The sequence below is a fragment of the Dama dama genome, chromosome 32, assembly GCF_033118175.1.
Source record: "Dama dama isolate Ldn47 chromosome 32, ASM3311817v1, whole genome shotgun sequence".
In the NCBI taxonomy this organism is placed as follows: Eukaryota; Metazoa; Chordata; class Mammalia; order Artiodactyla; family Cervidae; genus Dama; species Dama dama.
In genome coordinates this window covers 30,828,803-30,845,464 of record NC_083712.1, presented here as the reverse complement: position 1 = coordinate 30,845,464, position 16,662 = coordinate 30,828,803, and the positions used below count along the sequence as shown (strand labels likewise).

General features: G+C 44.1%; 1 protein-coding gene across 1 annotated transcript in view; it reads left to right on the top strand.

The window, feature by feature from the left end:
• Nucleotides 1-4,411: 4,411 nt before the first annotated feature.
• The window catches only part of LOC133050536 (low-density lipoprotein receptor-related protein 1B-like), a 29,362-nt gene continuing 17,111 nt past the window's right edge, over nt 4,412-16,662 (top strand). Inside the window, exons 1-10 of the mRNA XM_061134783.1 lie at nt 4,412-4,484; nt 5,197-5,365; nt 5,678-5,846; nt 6,668-6,893; nt 7,706-7,831; nt 9,219-9,443; nt 11,586-11,897; nt 12,568-12,780; nt 14,217-14,411; nt 15,424-15,639. Coding sequence (XP_060990766.1) covers nt 4,412-4,484; nt 5,197-5,365; nt 5,678-5,846; nt 6,668-6,893; nt 7,706-7,831; nt 9,219-9,443; nt 11,586-11,897; nt 12,568-12,780; nt 14,217-14,411; nt 15,424-15,639 — 1,924 coding nt within the window. The remainder of the gene's footprint in view (nt 4,485-5,196; nt 5,366-5,677; nt 5,847-6,667; nt 6,894-7,705; nt 7,832-9,218; nt 9,444-11,585; nt 11,898-12,567; nt 12,781-14,216; nt 14,412-15,423; nt 15,640-16,662) is intronic.

Here is a 16,662-nt window from a genome sequence, read left to right as displayed (position 1 = left end):
CACAGCTTCCTGTCCAGAAGGCATGGTTGGATGTGATGAGGGGAAATGCATTCTAGAATCCCTGATGTGTGATGGGCAAGTGGACTGCACAGATGGTACTGATGAACCCATCACGTGTGGTAAGAAGTCAATTGCTCTGCTTAACATGGGAGAGAGGAGAGTAAGATGAAACAAGCCAGCACCTCAGTTATCATGGGGTCTACTCTCTGAGATAACTCTTGGGCTCAAACTCCTTTAGAAGCAGTTATCCTTCAATGATGGATCCCTTACAAGTCCCAGCCCTTGGCTTTGGTCTCCTGAATGCGAGGAAATGTTACCTGAACTGTAAAAATTGAGGGCCATTCTCATGTTGTAGCTTTATGGAACTAGATTAGCTAAATAGCCCCCAAACTACAGGGCTCCTAAAATTCTGGAATAAGAAACATAAACCTTGCCACAAAGAAGCAAATCATTTGTTCAAGACAAAAGGGCAAATTCTCTAAAGATTTAGCCAAAGAACTGAGGAATGATGAACCTATTTGCAGGGCAGCAATGGAGACACATCAGAGAAGGTAATGGCAACCCACTCCAGTACTCTTGCCTGGAAAATCCCATGGACAGAGGAGCCTGGTAGGCTGCAGTCCATGGGGTCGCTAGGAGTTGGACACGACTGAGTGACTTCACTTTCACTTTTCACTTTCATACATTGGAGAAGGAAATGGCAACCCACTCCAGTGTTCTTGCCTGGAGAATCCCAGGGACAGGGGAGCCTGGTGGGCTGCCGTCTATGGGGTCGCACAGAGTCAGACACGACTGAAGTGACTTAGCAGCAGCAGCAGCAGCAATGGAGACACAGACACAGAGAACAGACGGACACAGTTGGGGGTAGAGGGGAGGAGAGGGTGGGATGTGTGGAGAGAGTAACACGGGATGTATGGAAAGTAACATTCCCACATGTAAAACAGACAGCCAGTGGGAATTTGCTCTATGACTCAGGAAACTCAAACTGGGGCTCTATCAACCTGGAGGGGTGGGATGGGGAGGCGGGGTGGGATGGGGAGGAGGTTCAAGAGGAAGGGGACATAGGTATACCTATGGCTGGTTCATGTTGATTGGCAGAAGTCAACACAATACTATAAAGCAATTATCCTTCAATTAAAAATAATTTAATTAAAAAAAAAAAGAACTGAAAGGTTCCAGTTGAGGCAGAGGGAGACGGGCATCTGTCCCCAGTCATTTTGTCATCTGTCTCTCATTTCCCCCCAAATCGATCTTAGACACTATGGTGAAAGCTCTTTTAGTACTGTTAAAGGCCGTGAAAGAAGCTTTGCACTTAAGAGATACTAAAAGCATAAACAGTAGGACCCAAAATACAGGCTTCTGTTCCTGTATAGATAATTCATTGGGATTAATAAATTATTATATCACTTCCTGAACTAATGGTCCCAGCTGTCTACAGATTGTAGAGAAAATAGAAGAGACATCACTGGTCCCTCCATGAGTGAACCGCACACCAACACTTGGAACAGTCCAGACGGTCCACCTTTCCCCAGCTCTGTGATTCCTAACTTTCTCTCTTCCTCTGGTCTCCCCATAAAGCCTCCACTTTCCTAGCTCATCTTCCTAGGGAAGGGGGGCGGGTCAAAGGTTATCTTTAGCCAGGCATCTCCTCCTCACAGAAGTATGGAAGGTTGTGACACAGCGTGGTTTATAAAGCATGTGATCTTGACCATGTTCATCTGTACTGACCACTGTGCTGTCTCTACCAGGGAGAAGCTGCTCTCTGGCCAACGGGGGCTGCGAGGGGCAGTGTGGGGACACACCCTGGGGTGTCCGGTGTTCATGTGCAGGTGGATGGCGCTTACAGCCCGATGGCCAGAGCTGTGGAGGTCAGAATTCATTTGGCTCATCTTTACAAGTTCTTATTAGACTAACTTAACATTTACCATTTTCATCGTTTTCAATGTGCATTTTGATGTACATTCACAGTGTTGTGCAACCATCACACTATTTCCAGAGCTTTTTCATCATCCAGACAGAAACCCTGTACCCATTAAGCAATAACTCTGTCCCCCTTTCCCTGGTAAACTTGATTGATTTTCTACTTATGAATTTATCTGTTCCAGTACTATGTACTGGGCTTCCCTGGTGGCTCAGATGGTAAAGTGTCTGCCTGCAATGTGGTAGACCTGGGTTCGATCCCTGGGTCAGGAAGATCCCCTGGAGAAGGAAATGGCAACCCACTCCAGTATTCTTGCCTAGAAAATCCCATGGACAGAGGAGCCTGGTACACTACAGTCCATGGGGTTGCAAAGAGTCGGATACGACTGAGCAACTTCACCTTCACTTTCTTTCAGTACTATGTATAAGTGGGATCATACAGTGTTTGTCATTTTGTTTCTGGCTAACTTCACTTAGCTTGTCTTTAAGGTGCATTCATGTTGAAAAGGTATTTCCCTCCTTTTTAAAGGCCAAATAATATTCCATTGTATGCATACAGTTTGTTCTTTGTATATGCAGGCTCCACATCTGCAGATTCAACCAACTGCAGGTTGAAGATACTGGGGTGGGGGTGGTGTGGGGAGTGGGATTCTAGAAAGTTCCAAAAAGCAAAACTTGAATTTGCTGTCTGCTAGCAACTATTTACATTGTATTAGGGATTATGAGTACTCTAGAGATGACTTAAAGTATATGAGAGCATGTGCATAGGTTATATGCCGATACCAAACTATTTTATACAAGAGACATGGATTTTGGTATTCTCTGGGGGTCCTGGAACCAATCCCTGTGGATACCAAGAGACGACCGTGTGTCACATTTTGTTTATCCATGCATATGTTGATGCACAGTTGGGTCATTTCCACCCTTTGGCTACTGTGGACAAGGCTGTTGTAAACAATGGTGTGCAAGCGTTCACTGAGTCCCTGCTTTCAATATTCTTGGGTATACAACACTAGGGGAACTGCTATGTCCCATGGTAAATTCTGTGTTTAACTTTTTGAGAAACCATCAAACTTGCGCCATTTGACATTCCCATTAGCAATGCACATGGGTTCTGATTTCTGCACATCCTTGCAGCTCATTCTAAATTGGGCTCTGGTTGGCTTGAGATGGGTCATGTCCCTGGGAATGCTGCTAGAGTAACAGGGACACACATCTAGGGTCCCTGTATTGATGGTTCTGCTGCAAGGCACTCACATACATGGGAATCCTATGGACATGGGGATTTTCTATCCCAGGACCCACACAGTCGTCTCCACTTAATGCATGCTCCATGAGCATCTGAAAAGTGACCCCAAAGAACAAAAATACTTGAGATCGTTCCTCGGTCTTCACTAATTTCCAACTTTCTGTCATCAGATGTGGATGAGTGCTCAATGGCATACAGCCCCTGTGGCCAGCTATGTCATAACACACGCGGCTCTTACTCCTGTGGGTGTATTAGAGGTTACCAGCTCCACAATGGCACTGACTGTCGTGTTACAGGTGAGTTTCAGTACCAGAAGCAAAGCAGAGCCCCTGCCCTATCCTTAGCAGCATTTAGGTAAGAGTGATATAGATAATTCACTTCAGGGCCTGGTATTAGAGATGACGCCACTCTTTCCATAGAGAACTGCTATTATAATGTTAGTTGATCAGTTTTGAGTGTCAGTTGCTATCATGTGTCTTTAAAATGATTGGGCTTTCCAGGTGGCACTAGTGGTAAAGAGGAGGAGACACAAGAGACATGGGACATGGGTTCCATCTCTGGGTTGGAAAACCCCCCTGGAGGAGGGCATGGCAACCCACTCCAGTATTCTTGCCTGGAGAATCCCATGGACAGAGGAGCCTGGTGGGCTACATTCCCCTGGGTCACAAAGAGTCAGACATGACTGAAGTGAGTTAGCACACATGCTTGTCTTTAAAATGATTTAGTTTTTCTGTAGGATCTACAGCTAGGTGCTGTAGATGATCTTGTAGGTGCAATTGATGATCTTACTTTGTCCTGTACCACTTCCATGATGGGACACTTGATTATATTTGGCTGTTGTCTATAAGGCCTGGAGAGGACTTCTGTCTAGGGGTGAGGGGCTGAATCTGAAATCAGGCAGAAAAGTTCCAAAGATTCATTTCAATGTGCTAGAGTTCAGAGGAGGAATTGAGGCTTCAGGTGGTCAACCAGGTCTCCTCTAGATCCACCTTAGTGCAGACTTTAGAGATAAGTAGGTTTTGGCATGGGCCACTAGCCAACGTCTTTAGTTAAGGAGAATGGTGTGAAAGAAAGTTTCATGGTCATGAGTCACCTTCTACTTCTATTGCAGATGATGCTGTTAAAATTCTTATTGCAGCAGATAGAGAACTTGGTATCCTGGATCGAGGAACAGGCATCTATGAGACACTGGTACCTGTAAAATCAAGGCCTACTTCTGTTGCATATGATCTAGAGAGAAGCATGTACTTCTGGGTGGATGAAGTCTTAAATGTGTTTGTTCTTGGGAAGCCAAACCCTGCTCCTCTCTATCCAGGTATATTCCTTGATATTAAGAGCCCTAGCTTCTTTAAGCTACTTAAACATTGTGTGAGAAATATATGTTCATCCGGACATCTTCTGTGACTCACTTGTCATGAATCATGAGAGTACATAAAGTCTTCATTTAAGTCTATGTAGCTGGATTCTGTAGGAGCTTTGTAGAGCATAACCTGAGATGAGATTGTTAAGCAGTATGGAAGGTATAGAGATGTGGGCTCAGGCCAAGGTTAGTCTCAGCTCCATCACTTGCTGTATGATCCTGAGCAGGTTGTTAACTCCTTTGAACCACCATGTAAAAGATGAAGATAACAGCATTGGGTAACAGTCTCATTGGGTAAGTATGGGGATTAAGGGGAAGAAGTGCTTAGCAGAGTCCTGGATGCACAGAAATCCTCTGCTGGCAGTTAAGAGGTAGCATTCATCACAGCATTCCCAGAAAAAATATCAAAAACTTTGATAGTGAACATTGTCCCAAACTGAGGTCACATTCTCCTGGATGTCTTGGTTATACTTCTAAGACCTTTGTCCTTCCTTACTGCCCACTGTATATTGGGAATACCTCACACAGCAGAAGCTCTCATTCATTCCCTGTGTCCTGTTGGCTTGAGATCAGAAGGTGCAGAAAAATTTTGTCGGAGTCTCTTTTTTCAAGGTGAGACGGGTGTAGGAGAACACAGAAACATAACACTGTCTCTTTTAATTCCCAGAACTTAAAACCATCAACAGTATCTCTTTGGACTGGTTCACGGGGCAGTTGTATTGGGCTAGCAGCTTTGCCAGGGTCATCTGTGCTGGTTTAAGTGATGGCAGAGGCTACGTCAGAATCTTGGAAAAGGATCTCGTGCCAGAGCAACTCATCGTGTTTCCTGCAAAGAAGTAAGTCGCGCTTTCTTCGGAATATATCCCAAATCATTGGTTGTCTTAGGTATTTAAGTTGATAAGAGAACAGGTCAACCTTTTCGACCTAGGTCTCATTTGCTCCAAAACATTCTTAATTTTGAAGTCTAAATTGAATACCATCGAGCCAAACTTTTCAAAGTCTACTGAGTCTGAGAGCAGAAATCTCCAGCATTCTGACCAGTGGAATGATAAGAGGTCTTTGCGAGCCACCAGGGCAGCCTGGCTGGTCAGAATCATATACATGCCCTGGAGCGGATTCTCTAACCCTTGTGTCTCTGCTGTTCTCAGGTACTTGTATTGGGTAAATCGAGGTGGGAAAGGCCTGAGGACTATCGAAATGGCAGGGATGGATGGCTCTGATAGGAAGGTGCTGGCGGTGGTCAACATGGAGGAGCCCACAGGGCTGACGCTGGACCAAGTGGCTGGCAGACTCTACTGGATCAGTGAATATAAAGAGGTACCATGGATGGGTCAGGAGGAAAAGGTAAACCTGTTTAGTAGGGGTCAAGGGTTCTTTTGAGGACAGAGTTCTCTTATGTGTTGCATTAACTTAGTGAAGTAGCTTCTGGCCGTGAAAACCGAGAAAAGCACGGCATCTTCAGATGGAATTGGACTGTATCAGCACAGGTTGGGAGACTCTGTGTGACTTTCTTAAACTCTCTACAGCAAAACCCAGCATTGGAATTTCCTGGTTGTCTAGGTCATGTTCTGTATGGTACCTGGGATATAAAATGTTTTAAGGTGGCAAAAAAACAAACAAACATGCAGTTACTTAAGTATCTCAGTGTCTTCTGCCCACATTTCTAGGTTTTCATATTACAGGTCATGTTATCTTATTTTTGAAACCATCAAACTAAAAGACCAGTTGGACATGGGGGCTGAAAGCACAGGCTTGGGAGTCATATATTTAAACCTATTTCTTCCAGCTGTGATTTCTGGTTACCTAGGGTGCCTGTTTGAGCTCTTCTTGCCCTCTCTGGAAAGAGAGAGAATGCCTGCCTCGGGAGGTGGTTGGGGAATGTAGTAGAAGGATTTGGTACAATGTCTGATGCAGACACTATGTTATAGTAGCTACTTGCACAAGATTTATACCCTAATTGATATAAGAAGCAGCTCAATCCTCTGCCTTTGGCATTAGCCGCTGCGGATCCCAAGATCACTTCATCTCTATCAAATTGATATCAAAACATGTTTAATTGGTGTCCAAGAAACTGAGGTGCACTGAGGTGGTCACCCCTCTTGCTGCCACGCTCTCAAGAGACCCTGTCACCCTTTCAGTCCATAGAGACGGTGAATGTGGACGGCTCTGGGAGGCACACCTTTCCCAAGGTCTTCCGGGAAGAGGATGATCCAGTGGGACTGGCCGTATTTGAGAACTCTTTCTTCTGGGCAAATAAACTACAGCTGTTTCACACTTCACCCCACACCACAAAGGAGAGAGTGGTGCTGCTAAACGCTTCCATATCTGCCTTCTTGGTACTCCACCAATCCCAACAGCCTAAAAGTAAGTCTCATCACTTGCTTTCAAAACACTTATGAATCAGAACTCGCACTAAATGGAAACCCCCCCTAAATTACTACCTCCATCTGTTGTTGGAACTTGCTATTTTGGGGCCGGGGAAATGTTCTGGGTATCGTTCCAGACGTAACCCAGGACTTTTGAGTAAGATGAACAGAACGAAACTATCTGCTGGAAAATTTGTTCCAGGCACATACCTGGCTTTTATCTAACATAGCAACCAGAGGTTTTTTTGTTGTTGTTTTTTTTTTTTAGCAACCAGAGTTTTAATACACAAAACATCTGAGTTTTAATACACAAAACGGGGGTTGCGCTGTTCACCAAAGGACCAGAGTAGCTTTCTCACTGACACGTCAATTGATAACAGAAAATGGAACCAAGCTTGGCATCCTGCTTATAGGGGGAAGTCACATGTTTGTTGACTAGGAGTTAAAAGCTTGTTAATCTGAAATTGTCAGCTTCAACTCAGATTATACTTCTTCATGGTCCAAGTAACTAATCAAAGTGGAGAACTGCAACCACTATTTACTTCCTATCAGCAAGCTAGACAGTTATTTTGCCTTAACTTGGAGGGGGAAGATACTGTTAGTTGAAGCTTTCTTAGCCTGAGCTTACTGTAGAGAGGTCATTGTCACCATCTGAAAGACAGGGGACCCCAGGAGTTTAAGGTCAGCATGCCTAACTTAGAGGGTGACAAATATATTGGGATTCCTTTTAAAGCAAAAATGCCTTCACTCCTTTGAGTCTTAAGTTTTGAATTGGTTTGGATAAATCCATCTGTTTTTACTTTAAAACAGGTAAATACCCAGCATATGTTCCAGGTTCTTGCAGCCACTTGTGTCTCCTGTCCCCCGTCCATCCCAAGGGCTATAAGTGTGTTTGTCCAGAGGGGATGTTTCTTTTACCTTCCGGCACGTGTAGTGGTAAGGATGCTGGGTGAAGTGGGTTTGGCTCAAGAAGCCACATTCTGTGGTAGGTCTGGAAATAATATCATTTCTATTTTTGAATCAATCACTTTTGTCCTGAAAGCACAAGTTTTGTTGTCTAAAGACCTTGATTAGGTTTTTCATTGTGTTAAAATAGACATAACAAATGGTACCACTTTATTTTTAAGTGTAGTATTCAGTGGCATTAAGTATATTCATATGTTTGGGCAACCATCAGCCCCCCTTGGTCTCCAGAACTTTTTCATCTCCCCAAACTGAAATTCTATTCCTGTTAAAGAATAACTCCTCATTCCCCTCTCCCCCTACCCCTGGCAATCACCATTCTACTTCCTGTCTCTGTGAATCTGACTACTCCAGGTACCACATCTAAATACAATGGTACAGTATTTGTCATTTTGTGACTGGCTTTTTTGACTTAACATCATATCTTCAAAGTTCGTCCATGTTATAACACGTGACAGAATTTCCTTTTTAAGGTGGGATAATATTCCATTGTATGTAGATACTACATTTTGTTTATCCATTCATCTATCAATGGATATTTGGGTTCAGTGACTTTTAAAACAAGAAAAAATAGCTTATACTACTCAGTTTTACACGAAAGACTAATGACTAAGTTGGTATAAGAAAGAAACCCTCTACAGTCTTATGACTATAGTATGTACTGACTCATGCTTGTAAGCAGAGTGTCTATGTTAACATTGTTAACATAATGCCTCGTGTCACTGTTCCATCTTTGAAACTCTAAGGGCTACATAATTGGTTGAACATCACTGCCCAACTCCTTGAATTTTTCCTATAGAACAGTGAGGTTGTAAGAAGAATAAATGATATAAATATGTTGATGCTCTAACTGCCTTTGTAGAAGGCAATTCACAATAGGTAGCCATGGAGCATGATTATGGTGCAGTAAGCTGTTGCGCCAAACACAAGTCTTTAGCTTAAAATGTTTCTGAACCTTCTATACAGTTAAGCACCCAGGTAACTTTTCTTTAGATAGGCAGCCAAGCTTAAAATTCTTTGTGTTGCAATGTGTGTGCTACAGGAAAGGCTTTGATGACCTTACTGAATCAAACAGTAACGCTGAGGCCCTAATCCTTAGGATTCTATGTTAATCTTTTTGCAGAAATTTAAAGGACTTGGTGCCTTAGGGAAGCTGAGCAGTGCTTTCATTTGCCCAAATGACTTCCTTCTCTAAGGAAGCCAAGGCATTCAGGTTGTGTATATGTGCTTCAGAAGCAAACTTTATAAGATCCTAGAATTCTTGGGGAAACTCAACTTGAGAGAGCAGTGTTGTTTCAGAGGGGAACGTGGGGGTCCCTGACAAATGCTCCAACAGTACATCTCTCTTTTTCTTTGGTAGAGTTAAAACTAGTGTTTTCCTCTGGCAAACGTCTCTACTTGTTGAAAGTTGGTTTTATGGGAACTGCTATAGAGAGAAGCCTAGTTCAAGAGCATCCAAGGAACATCTACTTGCTGGATATTGACTGGAAAAGAAACTTCATCTACTGGACAGATAGCCAGGGACATCTGTTTCGCTCAGCTGGCTACCTGGGGGACAAGCAAGAGATTTGGACAGAACATACAGGTAGCTTGGGTTGGTTATTTTGAATTTTTTCCTTTATTCTCTGGCTCTAGATTTAAGTAGGCTCCCAAACATCTCCAAACCCCTACCTGTCTCTGATCTGAATCAAGCTTAATACCAAAGAGTGGTTCTTAACTAATTTAAATATTAAGTGTCTGTGATTTACCCTTGTTCTTATGAAGGGTGTGTAGACTCTTAAAAGGCTACCATGATTTGGGAAATACTCAGGTCAGCGATAAGGGTTTTAAAATTCTACTTTTCTGGCCTTACATCTGGATAGGATGGAAACAGACCTTAAATACTTCAACTTTGCATTGCAGATTTTTCTTACACTAATTTAGAAGCAATTTGCAATGCAGATTTCAGAGAGAACCAGCAAGATATTTTTTTAATTTGATAATATATACTTTCTCTCCCCTCCCACACTCCTACATGGCATACCCCACCCTTAGCTCCCTGTACTCAGCCTAAATGAAAATATCTGCTTTATAAAAGAAAACTGAGAGGTGAGTTCCAGGGTGAGTAATCTGATTTCTGAATGCCTGTACTGTGGGTATTCTAAGTGCCAAGGAACTGCTTTACTATATGAAGTGCTGTATTGGAATCCACGTTCCCAAGACACCCTTCAGATCAGTGGCTGATGTCTTAATCCTTAGGGAACTGGAATGGCGTCAGACAATTTTTATTTTCTTTGTTTAGGACACCCAGTTTTTGTTGCAGAATTGCTTGGGGGGGTGGGGCGGGGAATAAGCACATGTCTGGTATCACAAGTATTGAGGTATAGTAAAGGGCTTCCCAGGTGGCACAGAGGTAAAGAATGCACCTGCCAATGCAGGAGACACAAGAGACGTGAGTGTCATCCCTGGGTTGTAAAGATCTCCTGGGAAGATCCCCCAGATGGCAACCCACTCCCGTATTCTTGCCTTGGAAATCCCATGGACAGAGGAGCCTGGCAGGCCACAGGCTTCAAAGAGTCAGACATGACTGAGAGGCTGAGCACATACGCACACAAAGGAGACACACAGATGTTTTTCCTACACAGTTAACTGGAAAGCTTGACAAAGCCAGGCAGGCCTTTTCTGGGTAGTAATCAGCTTGACCTCTGCTCCCAAGGCCAGTTTGCAGGATCTCAGGGCCTCCTTGCAACTCTTGGGTCTGCAGCTTTCACCTTATTTTTATATCAGTGTGTACACGTCTCTTGTGTCTCCTCATTGGCAGGTGGATTCTTTACCACTGTGCCACCTGGGAAGCCCTTTACTACACCTCAGTGCCTGTGACACCAGTATGTGTCCCCCCCCCCCCCCCCCACACCAAGCAATTCTGTAACATAAACTGGGTGTCCTAAACAAAGGAAAAAAACAAACATTGCCTGAAGCAATTCCAGTTCTATAAGGATCAAGACATCAGCCACTGATCTGAAGAGTGTCTCAGGAACATGGATTCCAACTCAAAGGACATGAGTTTGAGTAAACTCTGGGAGTTGGTGATGGACAGGGGTGCCTGGCGTGCTAGAGGCCATGGGGTCGCAAACAGCCGGACATGCCTGAGCGACTGAATTGAACTGAACTGTACTGACATCTGTGTTATTTTCTCTTGGGTGTGTTAATATTGTCCTCAGACTAAAACTTGAGGCTAGAAAAAACAGATGAAGTTCTGAATCAAAAATGGGAGGGCTTCAAAATTCCACCTTAGGAAAGAGTGCACGTTTTTAACAACTGGTGTAGAGTCACTCTGAGGGCATTCTGTGATGCTCACATGTGGGATTTTTGTGGTTACATCTGACTCCAGAGGAAAGCACATATTTTCTGCAGAGGGCAGAGCCCAGTGAGGTCCAGAGAAACAGAACCCCATGGGGCCAGTGTGTTCTTAGGAAGTTGCCAGTCTTCCACCTAGCTATCCAACTTATAAAATGCAGTGAGTGTCTACCTTGCCTAGAGGTTGTCAAGGATCAGGGGAGCTCATACTGACAGACAAGAAACCAGAGTAGGCATGATGGGACCCTCGTGCAAACAAGGTATGTAGGTTTCTAGGGAATGATCTTTGCATCCTGCAACTGTCTGACTTCATCCCTGGCCCAGAGTTTAAGACAGAATGAGAACACATTTGAATGTCCTTCCTAATGGGAGCGACTTGTCCTCCTTACAGTCTGCTCAGCAAATGTGGACATTCCAACTGGGAACTTGTACTGGCTGCCCTGTGACAGAAGTGCCATTCAGAGGACGAGACTTGCTGGCCCAGACACCCATACCCTGTACAAAACGGGCAGCGTTATACTGCATCTCCTTCTCGACTGGCCGAGGAGGCTGCTCTACTGGGTGGAAAGTGGGGAACCCTTGCAAAGTATGACCCTTGATGGCAAAAGCATACAGACAGTCTGGAGAGGCAGTTGGACGGCAGACACCCACGTGACCTTAGATCTCGGCTCTTCCAGCATCCTCTGGACCACCAAAGGGTTAGGTAAGCACTGCATAACCAATGAGGTTGGAAGAGGCTTGAGGGGCTGAATGAGAGTCTTCTTTTTAGTAGTAATGACACCATTTTTAGAACTAATTAGATATAGCGTCAAACTCTGATTTTCATAGTTAAAGCTTGGGCACAAGTCACTGATCTCAAACTATTCTCATCTATGAGTCTAAATTTATGATTGAAGAGATAGAAAACTTTAGAAATAGCGTACTTAATTTTTAACACTGCAAAAAGCTATTTGTTTCTACTTCTGTAAGTAGAAGTAATGGAATGAAACTTCCATTATAAACAAAATACAGATACTTTGGTTATAACTTGACAGCAGGTACATGTTACACCTTCGTAGCTGAATATGATAATCTCCTCACCCAGAAGTCTCAAGGATGACCTGATGGCACTGTGCTAATGACTGGGGTTGTAGGACTGGTGGTCAAGTCACATCTGATGTTTCCATGCAGTACCCCTCACTTTTCTGGAGCTTTAAACACTTCTTTGGATTATCTTTAACTATAGAACTAAAACTTACAAAACTTCATAGACAAATCTGTGCATATTTTCAGTGCAAGGTCATTGAAACTTTCAATCCAATGGTGCCTTTGCCTCCTTGCTGTCACAGGTTACTTGTTCTGTATCAGCTTATAAGGACTTGACTCTTTCTTAGGGTTGCAAAGTCTGAGTTTCCTAAAAAACAGAACCTACACCTTGAACGAGATTTGGAGTGATGGCATGATTGCGGCCCATGAGCCCTACCTACTGACTCTGAACAGAACCGCTCTCGTGCTGTGGAACAGGAGGAAGCCAGAGCCCTTCCCAGTATCAAAAGAGGCCTACGTCCAGAAGATGATCATCTTGGCCGAGAACTTGGAGGTTCCAGGCAAGTCTTCCCCTGGGGGGTTTTCTTAGAGATCCATGTTACCCTGCTCTCCTCAGTGTTCAGCAGGCCTTCTGCCGAACTTGTCCTTGTACTGAAGCTTGTTCAAGTAAGAATCTAACACATTTCTCAAAGTTGCTAAACAACACCAGTTCCTGAGTAATACCCCAAGGAGGGTGCGCACCCTAGCCCCTTTTGGGAATCATCTTTCATGTTAGCATGTTGAAGCTCTTAGTTTGGCAGTAAAGAGATCTATTTAACTTGCTCTAAACAGGTTTCCTGGGCTTTCCAGGGGGCATAGCAGTAAAGAATCTGCCTGCCAATTCGTGAGACCCAGGTTTAACTCCTGAGTTGGGAAGATTCCTTGGAGAAAGAAATGACAATCCACTCTAGTATTGTGGCCTGGAAAATTCCATGAACAGTGGAGCGTGGTGGGCTACAGTCCATGGGGTCGCAAAGAATGGGACACGACAGAGCACTGATTCACACAAACCAGTTTCCCAAGCTGGCTTCCCAAGCTGGCTTTTTTTTTTTTTTTTTAACCGAGGAACCCCCTTTCTCATAGCAGTGACATCTTGCAGGGGATCTTCTGTGAAGCTGCTCTGGGTCCTGGTTACCAGGGGAAGCAGCTCTTCTGTTAAAGCTGTGCCTTGATCATTCAGATTAATCTGCTTAAAGCTGGTTTAACTATTTTCATATAAACCTTTGGCACGGTGCCAAAAAATCTGATTCCAGATCTTGAGGCAGAAAAAAAAGTCTTATCACAGGATTTAGGGGGCTTCCTTGGTGGAAGCAGCTGAAAACCCTGAGGAAGAGTAGAAACAGAGATGCCCAGACCTGTTCCTCTTCCCATGTACCTGCCCCCTAGAGGTCTTTCATCTCCCCCTGCAATCTTAACTGTTGTTTTCTGATTCATTGGTTTGACTTGATTTTTTCAAGGTTAAGAAGTATTAGACGTAGGAATATGTTTCCTAGGTGGTAAAATATGTTAACAAGAGGTTAACTCTTGGTTAAAAAAAAAATCCAGTTTTGATTATTCTTCTAGCATATCCATTAGGTTTCTGTGACAGGTGCTGAAGAAGACTAACTGGTAACTTCTGGAAGTGCCTAACTCAGACATCTCACCATAAAACTGAAGTCCTGTCTTCAGAAACTTACTTTATTCTGCATGCCTAGAATATAGCATTGGGTAGTGGAAAAAATTAAATTTATAGGCCTGCAAGGAAAAAACAATTTCCCCCAATTCAAAACCATGAGATAATGGGCCAACACACCACACACGTGGTCTAAAGATCCAGGGTCTTTACTTTTTCTTTCTGCAAGGTAGACAAACATAGCTACCTGGCCATGACGCGGGGTTTTGGGGAGCCGGGCGGTAGAAGCCTGTCTCCACTGCTGACACCTGATGGACTGACCTGCTGACACATTGCTGATTCTAGATCCTGAGGTCGAAGGAGAGGCAGCCCCCAGCCCTCCTCCCCGACCCCCGCCAGCCCCTGTCCTCTGCACCCGATCCTCTGTGCCCTGTCGGGATGGGCTGGAGTGCATCTCCCGGGGGTACCTCTGTGATGGCAAGCAGGACTGCGGGGACGGCTCGGATGAAGAGAACTGCTCCCACTTCTGCAACAGACCAGGTGTGTTACCACCTCCTGGTCTCTTGTCCCAGGTGTGCTAATTCTGCCTTGGGTGCATGCGATGAATTGCCGGAGTGTTCATTATAATCACACTTGCTTTCCCTATAAATTTTCATAGACCACATAGCCTGTCAGACACAGACTGTCTGATTGCTCATTTTATCACATTTAAGTCCACAGTGTTTTACCAGGTATAATTTGACTATGTTTCCTTGCTTCCTCAAATTTGCCTAAGTACTCCAATAGCTGCCTTTATATTGGCACAGAGTGACCTAAATGGACCACTTATAACTGACTTGGTCATATTTTAACAAGTTGTTAAAGTAACCAAACCAATATGAAGCCTTAGTATTTCAAGGACCTAGTTCAGCTTAATTAACCTTAGCACTTTATTAAAGCTCACTTATGGATCAGTTAAGATATAGAAGTCAGGGGACTTCTCTGGTGGTCCAGTGGTTAAGCCTCCACCTTCCAATGCAGAAGATTCGGGTTCAATCTCTGGTCAGGGAACTAGATCCCACATGCCACAACTGAGAATTAGCATGATGCAGTTAAAGATTCCTCTTGCCTCAACAAAGATTAAAGATCCAATGTGCTACAACTAAAACCCGGCACAGTCAAATAAATAAAAAATTTAAAAATATGTATATCTAGAACTCAACAGGCTTTCTAGGTGGCACTAGTAGTAAGAATCCCCCTGCCAATGCAGGAGACATAAGAGATGCGGGTTCAGTCAATCCCTGGGTTGAGAAGATCCCTTGGAGGAGTGTATGGCAACTCACTCCAGTATTCTTGCCTGGAGAATCTCATGGATTGAGAAGACAGGCGGGCTGCAGTCCATAGGGTCACAAAGAGGCAGATATGACTGAAGCAACTTAGCATGCACACACAACTCAAATAAGATCAGTCTACCTACCCCTCGAACTCCAGAATGAGGGTGAGTTTAATCCAGTAATAAAACTTCAATTTGATGAACGTATATGGGCCTTGATTTTGACTTGTTCCATGGAAGGGGTCTTCCAGTGTCTGGATGGAAACAAGTGCATCGAGGAGAAATATCACTGTGACGGAGCCCAGCAGTGCTTGGACGGCTCCGATGAGCTGGGCTGCTGGAAGCCCGTTGGAGACTGCTCTCTGCGCTGTGACAACAGGACCCGCTGTATCCCCAAGAGCTGGCTGTGTGATGGCCACCCCGACTGTTCTGATGGAAAAGACGAACAAGGATGTAGTAAGTTCCATGGAAGTTATTTGGAGTTTTTCCAACTACACTGTAGTCAGTTCTCCTTATTTGTGGGAGTTACATTCTATAAAGCTGCCATGAACACTGAATTAGAGGATATTGGATCATTGCTCCTGGAAAATATACAGGGTGAGGTTTCTTAGAGTCTCTGGTCACATTTTTGTCAACTGATCAATATAGAACCTTTTTAAAATGTGTGTTTCTGTTTAAAGATGACTTAACATGTATTGTTGACTCAGTAATACCTGGCAGTACCGAAACTCATGCTGAACAGAGCTTATTGAATGCATGTATATTTTCCCATAAGATACACTGTAGACTCCTTACCCTTAGGAGCACCAAACAGCACTTCAGCACTACATTTGGAGTCATTTTAAATAGAAAAATCACTAGAAAGTTAAAAAAAAAAACAAAAACAAAAACATGGTCCTAAATGACTGCAAGACATCCCTGATGGCTTAGTGGTAAAGAATCAGCCTGCCAATGCAGGAGATGCAGGTTTGATCCTTGGGTTGGGGGGATCCCTGAGAGGAGGAAATGGCAACCCACTCTAGTATTCTTGCCTGGAAAATTCCATGGACAGAGGAACCTGGTGGATTACAATCCATGGGGGTCACAAAGAATCAGACACGACTTGGCGGACTAAACAACAAAAAGGATTACCAAAAGGATACTTCTTTTAGTCTGAGAATGGAAACTTAAGGTCAAAATGGTGCCTTTTCAGCCCCGGTTGGAAAGGTGTGTTGCAGGCAACTCACATTAGGGTCCCAGGCAGGAATCTCGCTCCCCTGCCTGTCCGAGCATCCTCCTACGTGTCCTCCCGTCCCTGTCCCCCAGCTCTCGTCCTCCAGGAAAGGAGGATTTTCTGGGCTAGCTGATAGACCTTTTCTGCCCTAACAGTCTGTATGAACCAGCTTCCTGCCCTAACCCACCTTCCTGCCCTAATTAAGCTGGGGCTTAATTCCTAAGGTGACAGGAGAAGACTGGGAGTCTTCAAACCATTTTATTTGC